The sequence below is a fragment of the Lodderomyces elongisporus genome, chromosome 1, assembly GCF_030384665.1.
Source record: "Lodderomyces elongisporus chromosome 1, complete sequence".
In the NCBI taxonomy this organism is placed as follows: Eukaryota; Fungi; Ascomycota; class Pichiomycetes; order Serinales; family Debaryomycetaceae; genus Lodderomyces; species Lodderomyces elongisporus.
The window spans coordinates 3,101,418-3,118,814 of NC_083673.1; the positions used below are offsets into that span (position 1 = coordinate 3,101,418).

At 36.1% G+C, this 17,397-nt stretch overlaps 5 protein-coding genes and 1 non-coding gene across 6 annotated transcripts; 2 read left to right on the plus strand and 4 right to left on the minus strand. All coding sequences in view use genetic code 12, as the record gives it.

Moving 5' to 3' along the window:
• Positions 1-736: 736 nt before the first annotated feature.
• Positions 737-3,154, minus strand: PVL30_001115 (uncharacterized protein; the record flags this gene model as incomplete). The annotated part of the gene is made up of 1 exon (XM_001528577.1): positions 737-3,154. The coding sequence occupies one exon, from the start codon at positions 3,152-3,154 to the stop codon at positions 737-739; it is 2,418 nt and encodes an 805-aa protein (XP_001528627.2).
• A 1,431-nt stretch (positions 3,155-4,585) lies between these two features.
• Positions 4,586-4,714, minus strand: PVL30_001116. Its single transcript has one exon. It is a non-coding gene; the product is annotated as a tRNA-Leu (tRNA).
• A 448-nt stretch (positions 4,715-5,162) lies between these two features.
• CHA1_1 (catabolic L-serine/threonine dehydratase) lies at positions 5,163-6,284 on the minus strand (the record flags this gene model as incomplete). Its single annotated transcript, XM_001528578.1, has 1 exon — positions 5,163-6,284. The coding sequence occupies one exon, from the start codon at positions 6,282-6,284 to the stop codon at positions 5,163-5,165; it is 1,122 nt and encodes a 373-aa protein (XP_001528628.1).
• Positions 6,285-8,303: 2,019 nt separating this feature from the next.
• PVL30_001118 (uncharacterized protein) lies at positions 8,304-9,341 on the plus strand (the record flags this gene model as incomplete). Its single annotated transcript, XM_001528579.1, has 1 exon — positions 8,304-9,341. One exon carries the CDS (start codon positions 8,304-8,306, stop codon positions 9,339-9,341), a length of 1,038 nt encoding a protein of 345 aa, XP_001528629.2.
• Positions 9,342-9,887: 546 nt separating this feature from the next.
• Positions 9,888-11,594, minus strand: HNM1 (choline transporter; the record flags this gene model as incomplete). The annotated part of the gene is made up of 1 exon (XM_001528580.1): positions 9,888-11,594. One exon carries the CDS (start codon positions 11,592-11,594, stop codon positions 9,888-9,890), a length of 1,707 nt encoding a protein of 568 aa, XP_001528630.2.
• Positions 11,595-13,887: 2,293 nt separating this feature from the next.
• On the plus strand, positions 13,888-16,860 carry NIC96 (nuclear pore complex subunit; the record flags this gene model as incomplete). Its single annotated transcript, XM_001528581.1, has 1 exon — positions 13,888-16,860. One exon carries the CDS (start codon positions 13,888-13,890, stop codon positions 16,858-16,860), a length of 2,973 nt encoding a protein of 990 aa, XP_001528631.2.
• Between the last annotated feature and the right edge of the window lie 537 nt (positions 16,861-17,397).

Below are 17,397 nucleotides of genomic sequence, written 5' to 3' on the forward strand. Positions count from 1 at the left end.
TAAAGACAGTAATTACAATAACAATAAATTATTCAAAGGAAAAAGGGAAATGGGAAAAAGAAGACAAGAAAAGCAATGAATCTTCTTTTTTTTAAAAAAATTTTTTTCTCTTGTCTTTTGTATCTATAATCGAATGAAATGGAAAAGTACTATGAAGATCTTGATAAATATGGGGATGCTAAAGATGAAATAGAATTTTAAGTCAGTTATCAGTGGGTTGGTTTAATATGTCAAAATGAGGTATTATAAAAAGGAGTGAAGGGGAAGGAAGAGGTGTTATCGGTATGAAAATTATTTTACATATATATATATATATATATGTGTTTGTGTGTTTGTGTGTGTGTGTGTGTGTATAGTATGCTTATAGATTTCTCTCTATATTGTATGGATATTTGTACCCAAGGGGCTTCTTCGGGAGAAAAAAAAATATCATGGCACAGCTTTTCATATTACATTTTTTATTTCATCTTTTTTATTTTTTTTATTTTTTATTTTATTATTTTATTTTTTATATTTTCATTTATAGTGCAATTGTCTTTTTTCCGATTTCACCTTACTTTGTGTTTTGCGCGTCCAATGTGCTATTTCCAATTTATTGTGATCAAGATACTCTCTCCCCCCCCTTCTTTTCAAAAGAAATCTACGCCATTCTCTACATTATAGGACTAGTCTTTTGTATTAAACACACGTATACTCATCCATATACATAGTCTGATAATGTAAGGTACTTAGACAGCTAGCTATTAAACACTGGGTCTAAAGTACCTACATTTGTTTCTGTATCGGCCATAATTATGTCACCAGTAGGATCATTATTGTCTTTGAGAACTTCTGGAATATTAGAACCATCGGTCAAGTTTGGTAATTCGAACACAAGGGTTGACTCTGTTTTTTGTTCCTTTCTCTCTTCTTTTTCTTGTTCTTTTTCTTCCTCCTTTTCTTTTTCTTCTTCTTTTTCTTCCTCTTTTTCTTGTTCTTTTTCTTGTTCCTTTTCTACTTCTTCGTGTTGCTCTGCTTCTTTTTGCTCTTCCTGTTCTGCTTTTACCTTCTCCATCTTCTCTTCAGTTTCTACTTTTCCATCTTCTTCTTTCCCTTCTTCAACTTTCCCTTCAATTTCCATTTCCACTAGATTGTGGCCAATACGTGTTTCTGGAACCTCTATTATTTCCTCCTTGTCAGGTGCATTTCCTTCCGCATCTTCCATGTTGATGTCATTAGCGATAGGTTCATTGTGTTCATTCTCCAGAACCGTCTCACGTGCAACTTCTTCCAATGCTTGTAGTTCTTGATTGTCGACAACACCCTCTTTTTCTGAAATTGCACCCTCTTCTTCAATATCAACTCCACCATCGACTTTATCATTGACTACATGACTGGCTTCGTGACTGGCTTCACTTTCACGCTCATCTTTATTTTCATCTTGGCCTCCAATAATCACAGTCTCCTGCACGATTTTTTCAAACTCATTTGCATTGTTTACAAGGTCACTAATAAAACTCTCTTCCAGCAAATTTTTCACATACGGCAGTAAGCTCTCATTTCCAGCTGTAATGATCTGCTTGCAAAGTTCTTGATACACATTCAGAGCTATTTCGTTATCAACCTTGAACTCGCCGGTTCTTGTGCCTAGTTGCGTAGCTAAGGTCTTCAAAACCAGTACAATTGTCTCCTTCAATTCTGGTGGATAAAACGTCGCTTTGTTAAGATCAGAATACGTGGTGAAACTTATTTTAATAGTCATAATGTTCAACTTCTTGTTAAACCCAAGACTTATTGATGAGGATTTAACCCTATGTGGGTTAATTACATCGCTACCATTGACGATGCCCTGGTTCAAATTCTGATGCATGTAGGGATCCGCATAGTAGAAAAAAGACCGCAATGTATCCGTATACTTGTAATCTTGGGCATTTGTAGATTTTTGATCAAGTTGCAAAGCCAACGTGGCAATTATGGGGTCAATGTATAGCTTTTTCAAATTTGCCAACATGTTCAAACGAGATTGACGTTCAGTAAGCTTTGATGGATTCTGATGAGAAGCATGCAGTTCTGTAGTAGTAGCAGTGGCAGAGGCAGCATTGGTGTTGTTAATACTTAATTTAGCCAACTCCAGAGCAAACTCTTTGTCAAGTTCTTTTAGAAACACTAGATTCTTGCAACTTTCATTATTGACCCTTTTCTCCAATATCTGTAAAAGAAGTTTTTCAAAGTTGTGAAAAACATTCTTGAATTTGTATGGATTGAATGTCTGACCAGATTTACCAACGCCATCCTTATCTGAGCCAACACCAGTACCAGCACCAGTGCCAGTGCCAGTGCCAATGCCGGTGCTGGTGCCAGTATCTGCGTCAGGACCACTAACGGTAAGGTTTGCACCAACACCAACACTATCATCCAGGTCTTCCCCCAATTCCATCAATTCCTTGATAATGTCATTCTGGTCCTCTGGCGCTTTACTGCCGTTATTATTATTACCACTACTATTGTTATGACCAATGTGGTTGTTACCGGATTGCTTTCGCTTCACAGTTTCAGTCGGAAATGGAACACCCAGTACCGATGGGGTTTCTCCCACGGGGTGTTGCGGCTTAAACTTGTTACGCCCTGTTGGCGTTTGCATGTTTGAGTTGATATCAAACTTTTCCTCTAGCCCTTTCAAATCAATTTTCTTTGCCTTAAAAGGCTTTTCAATACGATAAGATGAAGAAGAGTGCGAATGAGACTTTGATGACTTCGATGGTGTTCCTTCATCGGGACGTAATGTCATCTGGTATCGTGTCCCATTAGGCGATGTTGCCCCCGTGTTTGGAATCTCATCGGAATTTATCGTAATCACAGGAGGAACATAATTTGGGTCATTCAACACTTTGGCAATTTCAAAATCGTAATTAAACGGTTTATTATGGTACCTTTTAAAAAATTCGTCCTTTAGTAAACCTTCTTCCTCAATGTAGTTTTCTGTCAGCTGCTGTTCTCTAAATTGCTTAAGGCCATATAACATTGTTTCTTGTGCCAAAGGCTTACGCAGGTTCTTTTTGTTTCTTTCAATGATACGACACTTGGCACATGTTTTATATTGTCGCACCTCAAGTGGTTCATCATCAAGTCTTTTTCTTTTACACCTTCGGCATCTTCTTATATCAGCTCTCATCATGTCTAAATAAAACTCTTGACCTATGTGTGTGTTTGTTTTTGTTCTTGTTTTTGTTCTTGTTTTTGTTCTTGTTTTTGTTCTTGTTTTTGTTCTTGTTCTTTTCTTTTTAGTTTTTCCTTGCTTTTAAACTCTTTCTGGTATTCTTACCTCTCTGAGAAACTAATATAATTAAGAATCCTCTGTCTTCAGAATTGAAGATTCACCGATAAACAATTGTAAGTGATTATCAAACTTGAACTCTAAGTGACTTTTGCAATCTTATGATACTAATGGTGCGTCTGGCTCGCGATTCTTCTCTTTCGATTTCTGTTTTTTTTTTCTTCTTTTTAGTTCGATGTTTTTTTTTTCCTGCTTGTCTCTGTCTCTCTGCGAACAATCAAAACGATATGGAACGAACAAAGGTATGAAGTTGTGTCTCGTCGATGGTGCGCAAGTTGCTTGATTAAAATCTTAGCAAGATGTGTTGATATATATTCTTTTTGGTATCTTTGTTGATTTTGAAAGAACAAAGAATTAAAAGATTCAACCAGTGTAGTGGATTCAAGGCAAAAAAAAAAAATTATTAAAAAAAAAAAATTTTCGCCATTATTTTTTTTTTCTTTTTGTTCTTCTTGTTGTTCTTCTTCTCTTTGTCTTACTCCTTCATTTACAATTCCCAGAAAAAAAAAAAAAAATCAATTCATCACGTGATTAGTATTTAGACTTGTGAAACTTGTTTTCAGAAGTAAGTAGATTGGTAGTACAAATACCAAATGCAGTTTACCAATGTAACAAGCAGAGACTCTATATTAAGAAAGATTACAATAATATGTTTTGTTGTAGTCAGTAAGCACATATGATATGTAGAAGAACGGTAAGTTATTAAAGACAAACCGAGAAACCATTTCCCTCTTTGTTTTTCTCCTCTCCTTCGCCCTTGTTTTTTTTGCAGCCAAAACTTTTCAGAGCGAAATTGTGAAAAAGATCGCATTTTTGCAACCTGCGCGGCCGAATCTTGGAACCAGGGTACAAGTGATATATAAAAGAAGGATTTAAGTGCTTGGCTTGTTATTCAAAAACCAATGCATAAATAGAGAATGTGGAAGTGATTTAGTTTGGATTGGTAGTTAAATAACAGAACAAATATTGTAAATTTATTCATCACATTGTTTATGTTCATGCTGCTTATCATCTAGTCTATGATTTCTCACCTGGTTGTTCCTTCAAGGCAAGGCTCATCACTATTAGAAATCAGTAAGGTTGTACTATATAGGCCATAAAATTTGGAAAAAAAAAATACTATCTTCATTTTACCACCTTACTACAACAAATCAAATGTTAAACAAATGGGAAGCATACTTAGTTGTTAAGAATTGAGAATACAATATTGATTTATGATTAAGCAAATCTGAAGCAAAAAAAAAAAAAACACAGACAAAAAAAAAAGAATAGTGAAGAGTACGAGATTCGAACTCGCGCGGTAGACATACCAACAGATAACTAAGTGATCTTTGAAGTAGGACATTGAACCTACCATACAAAACTTAAGTCTGTCACCTTAACCAACTCGGTCAACTCTCCTATTTTTCTTACACAAACAGTGTGGAGTTTTTGTATACTTCATTTTTAGATTTACTTCAATTGTTTCTCTTAGCGTAAGTAACTCATATACACTTTAAATGTTTTAAAAATGCATATAGCATGAAGATAGAAAAAGAAAAAGTGACTTCTATTACTTTCTTCAGCATTGTAAGAAGTAATAATCATTATTATCTAGCGATATATAAAAATATTTACAAAACTGAAAAAAACCAATTTGCAATATGATTTGAGAAATTTGATATATAGGTGTGTGTCAGAAAAACATTCATTACCAAAAAGAAAAAAATGAAAAAACATGAATTTGAAAATGAAAATGAAAATGAAAATGCATACCTACAAAAAAAAGCTAATATAAAGGCTATTATGAAAACTAGGTAAAGAACTAAAAAATGGGAGGAAAAATGAAACATATAAAAAATAAAAGAATCTAAAGCTTAGTTTCCGATTTCTTGATGAGTTGCTCAAATTGGGCCAAGTCTTTTTCTGTAGTACAGGACCCGCCACAAACGGCGATTACAACAATGTCATCTTCTTGTAGGTGTGCAAAGCGCTTCAACAAAATATCAATCTTGTTATAACATACAGATAATGCAGCACCACAAGCCGGTTCAATGATCTTGCCTGAACATTTCTTGTGCGTTACACAAGCACGAAGAGCATCTATATCATCGATCATGGAAATGTGGGAGGTTATACCACGTGTAGAGTCGTGGTAATATTCCAACGACTGCTTTGTTGTGTGTGAGCATGCCAACGATGTCGCCATTGAGTTCACGTTGTTGAGTGTGATTATGCTATTTGCCTTGAGAGACTCGTTCAAAGTTGGGGCTTGAGCAGTCTCAATAAGCAAAATGTCCCCTGATAAAGAGTTGTTGACCATTCCTTGAAAAAGCCCATTGTATAATCCGCCACCTCCAAATGAGCAAACAAGACCTTTAATATTGTTTTTGTGTTTTTCTCCAATCTGTTCCACAACTTCGTTGACCAAGGTAGAATGGCCTTGCCATATCACCGGATTGTCAAATGGGTGACAATATATGGGGTAGACTGCATCTCCGATGCTATGAATCAACTGTTTAAGATGTTTGTCAGCTTCATTGATGCTGTCGCCAAAAAGAATCACTTTGGCTCCGTATTTCTTCAACTTTTCTTGAATCACTGGTTTGGCAATTGTTGGTATCACGACTGTGCATGGAACCTTGTAATATGCAGCCGAGTAAGCAGCAGCCAATCCAGCATTGCCGCCACTTGAGGCAAAAACGTGCATCTTATCTCTTGAAACACCCTCATTAGTTGCTTTTTCGATTGAACACTTGACAAGGTGGCCAATGCCACGCAATTTGAAACTACCTGATGGCTGTTCATTTTCATTTTTGAATAGAATTCGGCACGGTGGTTTAATGGGGAGCTTATTGGTGACATCAATTAAGCTTGTTTTAATGTGTGGAGAATTCAATTGTGCAAATCTTTTTGTTTCAGTTGCAGTTGCAATTGCCGTTGCAGTTGCAGTAGCTGTTGAGCTGAATTGTGGCTGTAAATCAAAAGACATGTTGAAGTCAAAACTAATTAGAAAGTTATTTGGAGAGGAAGTCAGTTTTTAATTAATTGCCAAAATTGCAATTGACCAAGTGCATACTTAAATGTATATATATATATATATATATATATATTAATACATTGATGCCTCATCTGTGTTCTGAAAACTAATCTATTTTTAAAAGTATATAGCAAGAGATCTTTCCCCTCCCCCCTTCCCTTTTCCCATCTTCTTCACTTTCCTCCTCCTCTTTGTTCTCTTCTTTTGACTTTTTTATTTTTTATTTTTGGCTTGTATTTGTCTACTTAAGCGGCATTGTTGCACAGAAGTTTGAACACAAAAGAAGTGATAGAAACAGTAACAATAACACAAACTATGCAAACTCCGTTGATAAGCGAGGCATTTTTTTAAAATTCTTTTGCCTTTTACCTTTTATTATTTTTGCGGTTTTTTTTGACAGCAAGCTGGAGTCAGAAAGACAGTTTGTGACTTCTTGTGTATGGTAGCGCTCTTATATTTGACTTCTTTATTTTTTATAAACTATGCTGAACAGCAAAACATTTCTTTTAGAATGTTGGTGAAGTTGTCTTTAGCTGTTTTTTCCCCCCTTTTTTTGCTTTCTTTGACTTCTACACTGACTCTTTCAAACGGAGGTATATCACCACTATCTCACCTTACCCAGCAACCCAATTGCAACCATAACCATTCTTGAGAGATTTTGATGCCACACATTTCCATCTCCACCTGCAACCACTCCTCCTTTTGAGCTCTTTTTTTCTATCTTTTTCTCTCTATCACTTTCTCTTTTTTGTTTTAATATACAATTCTCCACACTTTTGTGCCAAATGATGCAAAGAGAACCTTTGAAACTTCAAATTTGCCGTAGACCCAAGAGGAATAAAGAGGAGCGTCGGTTAGAACTTCTTTCAAATCCCCTAGTAAGATTTCTGATGTTGATGTTTTTGTAGAAAATATCGCAATATATCTACAAATATGAGAGAGTCAAAGAATACATACACCATTAAAAGAAAAAGAAAAAGAAAAAATAAAAGGAAAGTGGTTTCATCCATGTCATCAAAGAAATAAGTTTTTGGTTCGATTTTGATGCAAATATTTTGAAAAGACTATCAGCGAATAATATTGATATTTGAAACCAGAGACGGTTTACTGTATTGGTTTCATAATATCATAGTCTACTGAAACCACCTTACTCATAGAAGCAATGAAACATTTCTATTCATAAAACGTATCGGAACCTCAATACCATCACTATATTTTCCTGGATCTTTACATTTCAGCTGTACGTTTCAAATCTCGTGATCTCGAATCATTCAAATGTTTTCTTCATCCTCTTACCTTTATTGAAAAGTTTGCGTACCTTTTTTGATAGTATATACCCGTCACATCTGTCGGTGGTCCTTTGAATCAAAGCAAAGCGCATTAACTGAAACTCAAACTAAAGAACAAAAAAGAAATAGAGAAAAAAAGAAAAAAGAATTTTCCTCATTATTTGATTTCGTGGTGGATAGCGTATACACCAATACAAAGACAAAACCTTCTCACTGAAATACCTTGGTCACTTATATCCTCATATATAAAAGTATAGGTACAGAATTTTGCAACCCACGTTTTTTGTTTTTTTGTTTTTTTGTTTTTTGGTGGTTGTTTTCGTTTTTTATTTATTTTTTGATTGTCACTCTTTTCCACCCATACACTCAAACATACCTCATCAATATCGTCCTGTCAACAACAGCAGCTATAAATACTACTGCTACTACTACCACCACCACTACAACAAGAACAACATTCTGATCAAAACACTATCTACCCGCAACCTTTTGTTTGTTTGATATTTGATTAGACAAGATATCTTTAACAACAATCTAATCTACCACTTGCGCTCATTTACCTTGACAGCTTAACAAATACTCATTTGCAAGACTTCTCAAGAACAAAAGAAGAACAGAAGAAAAGGACAAAAAGACCTGAAAAGAACTGAAAAGAAAAGAAAAAAGAACAACTTTGCTAGCGATGCCGTCGCCAATATGGATCTCAAATAGTTCTGGATACTTCACTCCCACGATTGTACTCAAGAGCATAGAACTCACTACTGTTTCCATATGCAAGTCAATAACCAATCTGCAATTTTACACATCGCATAACGTCCACTTGTTTTTGAAATACTTGATCTTGTCTGTACTATTATACGTATTCATCAACTGTCCCGTGAATATAGCCAAGCTCGTAGTCTGGCGAATATATAATGCTCGCGATGCTACAAGAATAACAGGAGAATTAAACTTGTTTTTTACCCATTATTTCAACCTCAACTGTTTTTGCATGACATTATACAGCTTTTTTGATACCGATTTGGAAAAGTTGTTCTTGTTGAATTTAAAGCACACTGACAAATTAAATGGAACCAAGTATTGCGAGCACTATTCGGCACTACCAAATCATTTCACGGCCGTTGGCGGTGATAACGTATATTCCTTAAACCATCTTTTCAAATTCTCAAGAGAGTTCAAGTCATTTGTCAAGAGGTATTCAAATTACTATATGCTCAACTTGGTCGTGTTCAGTTGCATTTATATCTTACCACACAGTATCTCAACAACGGTGCTTGCATTTATCACATTCTCCTCTGTATTGGACAAAATAGGTACAGTGTTTTCAATAATCGTTACTGCAATGCTTCAAATGAGCGATGCTTATTATACTGCGCTTTTCTTGACGACTTTTTACGGCTCGTGTCTCTTGGCTGAGGACTTGTTGATCCCATACTTTAACAAGGTGCAATTCACCAATGTTGAAAAACTGCAATGGATTAATACTAGAAAGGGTGTACTTTTCGGCATTGGCTTATGCTACTTCCTCGCAGTCCAGAAGTTTCCCATGATTGCAATGATCATATACTCGAATGCACTTTTCAATATGGGCGCCATCATTACCAAAATCAGTAGTGAGATTCCTAAAAACTCAACAAAGGAGATGGGAAGATGGGCTATCACTGAGAGTGTTTGGGACGGACATGAAGCTTTCGTCAAGGAAAGTTATGGCCTCTTTTAAAACAACGGAAATGAGAGGCTTTGGATTATATTATAAAATTTTTTTTACTACACTTCATCATATTACATTAGATTACTTATATAGAATAGAGTTTTATATAGAATAGAAGGTTTACAAAAGAAAAAGGAAAAAGGAAAAAAAAAATAAAAAAAAAAGGAACAAAAAAGGATTTATTAGGTATATATATATATATTTATTTCACAAATGCAAATGTCTATTGGGAATTGAAACTATAAATAAATTGATATGAAGCTTTTAAGTCTGGCATAATTCACTGTAACCCAGACTATTCTCTCATTCTTTCTTTTTGCTATTTCTTCTCTTTGCTATTTCTATCTTCTTCGTTAATGAAAATTTTTAAAAAAACGCAGAAAGCAAAAAGCAAAAAGCAAAAAGCAAAAAGCAAAAAGCAAAAAGCAAAAAGCAAAAAGCAAAAAGCAAAAAGCAAAAAGAAAACACTGCTTCCGAAACCCATTTTGGTTATCAAATGATGCTTTTCCAGTAGTCAAATAAACTCTTTAATTTTTTTCACCCCCCAAACATTTTTTACCACTCAGTCAAACAAACATGAGGAAACTCAACTTCCTCCATGTTATGCTGTCCACCACGGAAATTTTGCTTACACGAATACTTCTTCATTGGGAACCACCAGTATGCAAGCATACAAATGACATAAACGACAAGAACAACACAAAAGTAGTTCATCCCCTCGGCAGTGACTGGGTAATAAGCTGGAAATGAGAAAAACACCAAAGCAAAGACACACCAACAAAGCAACACAATGTTGCAAACTGTACCAACCTTGCCCAACCAAAATGGACCATGACGAATTTGACGTTTTCGCACCAATAAACAGATTGTTGGGATCGAATAGGCAATGAGCAAGAAGGAAACACAGGCCAATGCAGTAGCTTGCAATGCAGCATCGGAAAACACCAATACGGAAACAATGGACACAATCACAGTGGAAAACAAGTGTGCATACAAGGGGCCACCTGTCTTGGGGTCAATGATTGATAAGTACTTGGACATTGGTAAACCATTGTCTCTTGCAAAACTCCAGCATAATCTGGCTTGCCATGTTTGACAAGCAACTGTGCATCCAGATGCCGTGAGAAATATCAAAGCACCAAGACATGTGGCACCTATCTTGTTGCCCAAAGCTTGATAATAAATGTCAAGAATGGGCATACCGGTAGTTGAAACAATGATGTCTTCGAGATTGGTGATGCAAAAAAACATGGCGATCGAGTACGTGAATGCAGTAACAAATCCAATTGCTACAGTGGACAAAACTGCTTTGGGAATATCTCTCTCTGGTTGCGATGTTTCCTCACTCAAGTGTGTGACACTATCGAGACAGGCAAAGGACCATGCGGGGTTGATGAGTCCAACAATAAAGGCGATTCCCTGTGATGGCCAACCAGTTCCATTGGTGAACTCGGCAAATACAAAGTTAGCGTCATTGTAATTACCTCTTGAGCAAACGAGCACGGTGATCAAAATAATGGTATATGAACTCAAACTGATACCAAAGATGCTATTTCCAATGATTGGAAGATACTTGTGCCAGATATTGAAGAAGAATAAGAACCAGTTTACAATATTGTATATGACAAATATCTCCCATTTTTTAGTAACGTGTTCTGGGTGGTTTAAATTCCAAAAGCCCAACAATTGCAAGGCCAATGCAATATTCATTGAAGTTGTAGTGAAAATAGAGCCACCCCATGAGATGCTACCGGTGATATAGGCCCAAAAACTCGAATACTTTTTGGGTGCAAGGACACGAGCCCAAACATATTGGCCACCTGCTGAAGGCATGGCACTTGCCATTTCACCCAATGTTACGGCAACACAGATGGATGCCGAGGCGACAATCAATATACCGTACACAATCAAGATGGGGCCACCAGATTGGATACCAGTGACCAAACTTGAGGATATACCAAGCCAACTGTTTGTCAAGGAAAACCCAATCATGGCAAGACTCAAATTTGAAAAGTTTCTCTTCATCTCGCCGGTGGCAGTGACATTTCCATTGTTGATACCACCTTTATCGTCCTCACCATCAGAAGATGCAATATAACCACCAATACCAATACCAATACCACCATTAACACCACCATTAACACCATGGTGTTTGGAGAAAGATGTAAAGCTATTGGAGTCTTCAACATCTATTCTCTTTTCGGAATCTCTGAAACTCGGTGAGTTCATCAGATCGAACCCTTTTTCTTCAAATTTGCTCATTGTTAACTAGTTAGTTCCTCAAATGTGTTTGTAAATAGATGTCAAAGAGGAACAAGGGGAAAATAAGAAAACGGGAAGAAGGAAAAGTTGAAGGAAAAAAGGAGTGTAGATTATAAAGTTCTTTGACTAGAAAACGAGTAGAACAATCAAAGAAGATTTTTTAAGAAAAAAGTAGAAGTAGAAGAAGAAGAATCAGAAGAAAATAGGGACAAAAGAAAAGAAAAAGAAACAACGAACAAATGGGAATGGAATGAAAAGTTTTGAAAAAAAAAAAAAATATGGGGAAATTCAGTATTCTTAAATGTGAAATGCTGTGAAGCTAAACAATCAAGAAAAAAAAAAAAAAAGAAAAATAAAGAAGTTGTTAGTAATTTGTGTGTTTTGATGGGGAAAGGGTAGGTGAAAAATTTTTGAGTACTCACAAAATGAAAAGAGAAAAGAAATGAAAAAAAAAAAAAAGAAACAAAAAAATAACAAATAAGCACCTGTGCTTACGATAAGTAAAAAAAAAATGAGTGAATAATAAAACCGAGAGAAAGAGAGAAAAGCTTACACCCCCCACCCAATGCATCACCAAATCTGTGAAAAGAAAGTTCAAAGATGTAAAATTTGAGCTAAGACGAGACGAACCTGTTGAAGTTAGTAAGGCAATGACAAAAGTGAATGGTAGATGGAATAAGAGAAGGCAAGGGTTAAAGTAAGGCAATGTGAATCTGTGCTTAACAAGAACGCTTCCATAGCCTAGTCTAGAATCACAAGTATAATTGGTTACGAAAAAACAAAAAAGAAAAAAAAAAATAAAAACTTGAAACTTGACAAACCAAAGAGTAAAAAAGATCTTATTGTTTGTTTATAAGTCCAAAGTGGTCTCTGTTCAATATAACGTTTACAGAAACGATGGGTGTATTATTTCGCCGAACCTGATTCTTGTCGATATAGTCATTTTACCAAAATAATGAAGAGAAATGATGCAAAATTATGTGAGTTAAAATTTTTGTTGGTCGTAGCACAAAATATATCACAATTTTGGCATGTGATTTTTTTTCCACTTTAATTTCCTCAATTCTTATTTTTTTATTTTCATTTGTTTTATCGTACATTTGCCTACTCATGTTGTAGAAGTGGTGAGGCTATGGATCTAACAGTTTTCTTCGTATGTCTTTACATTTCACAATTTCCAATTGGTTGTATAAATCACTGGTATAAGCAAAAGAAGAGAAAAGAAGAAAGAAAGAAAGAAAGAATCAATAAATAAATGGATGAATGAAAGGCAAGAAAAACTTATTCAGCATAGCAGAGCGTGAATCTGTCTTTTTTGTCATTTAGTTTTATACCTTATAGAAAGTTATACTAAAATTCTTTTTTTAAAAAGAATAAACGTCAAGATACAAAACTTGGACGATAGAAAAACTCCGACACTAGCCACAGACCCCGGCCTCGATCCTCTTACAAATTGGGTATTTGTCGAGCTCGCTCTCTCGCACCCTCGCACCCTCGCACCCATGATGGTCCTAATATTCCTACTTTGACCGACTCATACTCATACTCAAACCCAAAGTTGTATTCAATGAGTCTCTGATAAATTATATATACATGTAAAATTAAATAATTTTTTTTAAAAATATCTGCACCTTCTGACACCTCTCTTTCAATGAAATGAAAAATCTCCAGACAAGTTCTTATAGGTACAATTTTGTTCTATCCATCAACGCATCGCAATTGATATTGATTGAGCAAACACAATTCCACTTTACAGCGTCCATGATCCCAACCATGACCAGCATGAAGGAAAATCAAAAACTGAAGTCCCTGTAAAAAGTATGCAGCCTCATCGGGTACGTCCGCTCAAATGTATATTGCATCTCAAGTATATTGCACTGTCTATGTGATGGAATTACTTTTGGACAAAGTTAATGAAGAAGAAAAGAAGAAAAAAAAAAAGAAGAAGAAGAAGAAAAGGTTGAAATAAGTTATTCTGTTTTGAAATTTTTTTTTTTCTTATGTCTTGGTCCACCTAGGCGATGAGTGCGCAAGAATTATGATATATCAAAATCGTGTTAGTGTACACGACCGTATCTCTCTTTTTTTTATTTTTGTAAAGAAAAACAGAGAGAAACAGAGAGAAAGAGCGAGGAAGAGCGAGAAAAAGAGAGAGAACGAGAGCATTACCTTTGGATCTTTGTTTACCACAAATTAAACAAGACACCATCCGCAACAAAGTTCAGAATAAAGAAACAAAGGCAAAGATCAAATTTTTTCCAACCATTACCAAAAGTAAAAGTAGGAAAACGCGATGTTTGCAAATAAACCGAGCACCAATAATTCAGCTTTTGGGAGCGGGTTCACTTTTGGATCCGGTGCTCAGCAACAGCAGCAGCAGCAACAACAACAGCAACAAACCCAAGCACCGCCATTGAATCAACCAACTTTATCGTTTGGCTCTACAACCCAAACAACAATCAACCCTCCTACGGCACCATCACTAAGTAACACAAACATAGACATCACTGCTTCGTTAAACACCAAGAATAGTGGAGAACTTTTGAAAGAATTACTCGAGTCAGCAAGTAATTTGCCCAAAGTTGCAGTCTCAAACTCCAATGCAAATTTAAAATCAATACATCTCACTTTGGAGGAACTCGAGCGTAAATCTGACCAATTGAGGAAAAGAGAAGAGAAAACAAACAATTTTACAAGAGCCCATTACCTTTTAGCTGGAAGCGGAGTCGCAACTGGAGACATTGAAGATGACTTGAGTCGAATCCAAGTACCAAAACCCAAAGGTATAGCAAACTTTCACAACAATCGTCACCCTCAACCACACCAAAGTAGTGAATCGTATGTTTTGCGTGAAGATAACATTGAACAGTACTTGAATAGCAAAAAAGAAGAGAATATTCTCAACACAATTGAGCAATCTTTTGAATTAGCTTCAAAAGATTTCGATAATTTCATTAATGCAAACATCTCAATTGATTGGAATAAGAGACGCGAAGATTTAAAAAAAGCCGTGGGATTGAAAGATGATCAAAAGTTCAAGGAAGAAGCACTCAAGTGCTCCATTGTATGGAAATCCAAATCTGCAGCAGCTAACATTTTGACTCCATTACATACCAAAGTAAGCAGCTCGCCATTAGTTCGCCAATGCTCAAGAGACAAATTTGAAGACTACGCAAGAGTAGTTTACACCTTGAACGAAGCAAGATTAAAAGATAAAGTTTTTCCCCTCTGTTTGAACTTTTTCGAACTTAATAGATTACAAGAGGATCTGAGATCGAAACAGATTTGCGAAGCTTGGAAAATTCTTCAAGGTTTAACAGGGGAAGAAAGTGCCAAAACAACCCAAGAGCAAAAATTTTTCAATTTCAAAAAACCAGAGTTGAACAATGCCATTCTGCAAAGCAGTAAGAAATACTTAGAGAAGGAATACTTCAAGTATGTTGAACAAGTTTACGCAAAAAGTAGCAACAAACCACAACAGTTTCTTCCTGCTACTAATATTAACAAAATCTCATTTTTTATTCATCACATCATCATTAGAAATGACCCCGAGGTGCTCAACAAAACGTTATTGGTGAATGGCACTCCTATTTGGGCATTAATATACTTTTTATTGCGTGCTGGGTTGTATGAGGATGCAGCCGAGGTGGTCCTTGGCAATAGAGAGCTTTTTAACAAGTTTGATAATAACTTTCCTACATACATCAAAAAGTTTGTCGACAGTTCATCGCACACATTGCCTTCTCAATTGAGTGATAGGATACACCAGGAATTTAACCAGCAGTTCCAATATGTCATGAACGATCTCGATCTCAACTTTGAACTGAGTATAAATTTCGACCCATACAAGTACTCCGTCTACAAAATAATTGGGAAATGCGACTTGCACAACAAGTCAGTACCCAAGGCTGTGAACTTGAGTATTGAGGATTGGTTGTGGTTCCATTTTGCTATTATCAATGAAAATCATCCAAATGAAGAATCTTCCATCATATATGAAAATTATGGGTTGGATAATTTGCAAAACAAAATCATCCAATTGGGTTCTAAGCATTTCTTATCGGCTTCAAAGACTCCGTTGTATTTCAAAGTACTTGTATTGACTGGGTTATACGAGTTGGCTGTGCAATATAGTTATGAGTCAATAAATGAAACCGATGCTGTCCATTTGGCAATTGGTCTTGCTTATTTTGGTCTTTTGAGATGTTCAAGTTATAGTAACAACAACATATTGACAATTTATGACAACAACTATGAAATAAACTACAGTCGTCTTTTGGGGGCCTATACCACTAGCTTCAAGATTTCTGACCCCAAAGTTGCTTGTCAATATTTGGTTTTGATTGCATTGGGGCAAGGAGGTAAACTGAAGGAAGCGGTTTCTGTTTGTCATGATGCGTTGAGAGAACTTTTGCTCATCACAAGAGAGTTTGGTATACTCATTGGTGAAGTGAGTCCTACCACTGGATTATTGGAGCGTGGTGTATTGGAGAAACAAAGAAAATTGATTGGCTTAGAAGATATTGACGCCTTCCACCGTCAAATAGTCGAAGTTACTGCAGTGAAATGCGAAGAAGAAGGTCGTATTTTTGATGCACTTTTGCTTTACCAGTTATCGTGCGATTACGAAACCACAATCGTGTTGGTGAACAAGCTTCTTGCAGAGTTGATTGCGACAAGTGATTTGAATAAGCCAATTTTGCAGTTTGGCAATAGCAATTTCATGTCCAGCGGCTTTGGTCCTGGCCTCAGTGAAGTAGAGGAAACGCCAGAGAACAACATAATTTTGCTTACAGAGCAAATATGGACTTCGTTTTCTAAAAGCAGCAAGATATTGAGCAGCATTACCTCGAGTGTTAGGCATACATGCGAGCTCCTTATGTCTATCATTAAGATAAGAAATTTGTTTGTTAGAAAAGAATGGCGAGAAGTAGTCGCTCGTATTGACAAATTGGGATTACTTCCTGCAAACTCCAAAGATGATTTGACTAGAGTCAGAGCATATAGCGAACTTGTCGAGAACAATGGTTTGGATAGCAATCTTATCAAAGTATTACCAAGTTTATTGATACTCGTTATGACATGTGTCTCCAACATCAACTACGATATATTGACGCGGAAATACCAACCAATAAGTAACGAGAAACAAGAAATAAATCACTGGAGAACTATAGCTAAGAATTGCATGATATACGCTGGAATGGTGCAATACAAAATGCCTCGAGAAGTTTTCAGTTTGTTGATCAATTTGGAAAGCCTGTTGTAGAGGTATGTTGATTTTGTTTTTTTAGAAATACTAAATATACAATAAAAGTAAAAGAGAGAAAAAAAAATAGACGTAACTAATAATTACTGATAATTAAATTGATCATTTTAACTATATTTGTCGCACACAGGGCATCTACGACGTGATTAAGCTCGCTACCAACGCATAGGCAGCTCCCTTACTAACCTCTTGTAGAACACCTGAAATGCCGCACCATCTTGTCCTCTCGAGTTTGTCCGCCTCTTGGCATCTGACTAGCGAACTGCCGATACGCTCGCCAATTAGAGAGCTGGTATTTTTCCCGAGATAGACATTGTGCTACGTCTTCTGAGGTTATTGAGAAGAGCTTAAATAACCACCAAGATCCCAGTTAGATAGACCTCCTCTGTACATACCTCTTCAGATAGTAAATACACTCGAACCCCTATCGACCTTTTAGTTTGACACTTACGCTATTTCCCGGATCAAGATGTCACATGGAGGTCCTAACCAGATGGTTAAACCCCGAGCTACCCAAGTTGCGATACGTTTTCAACG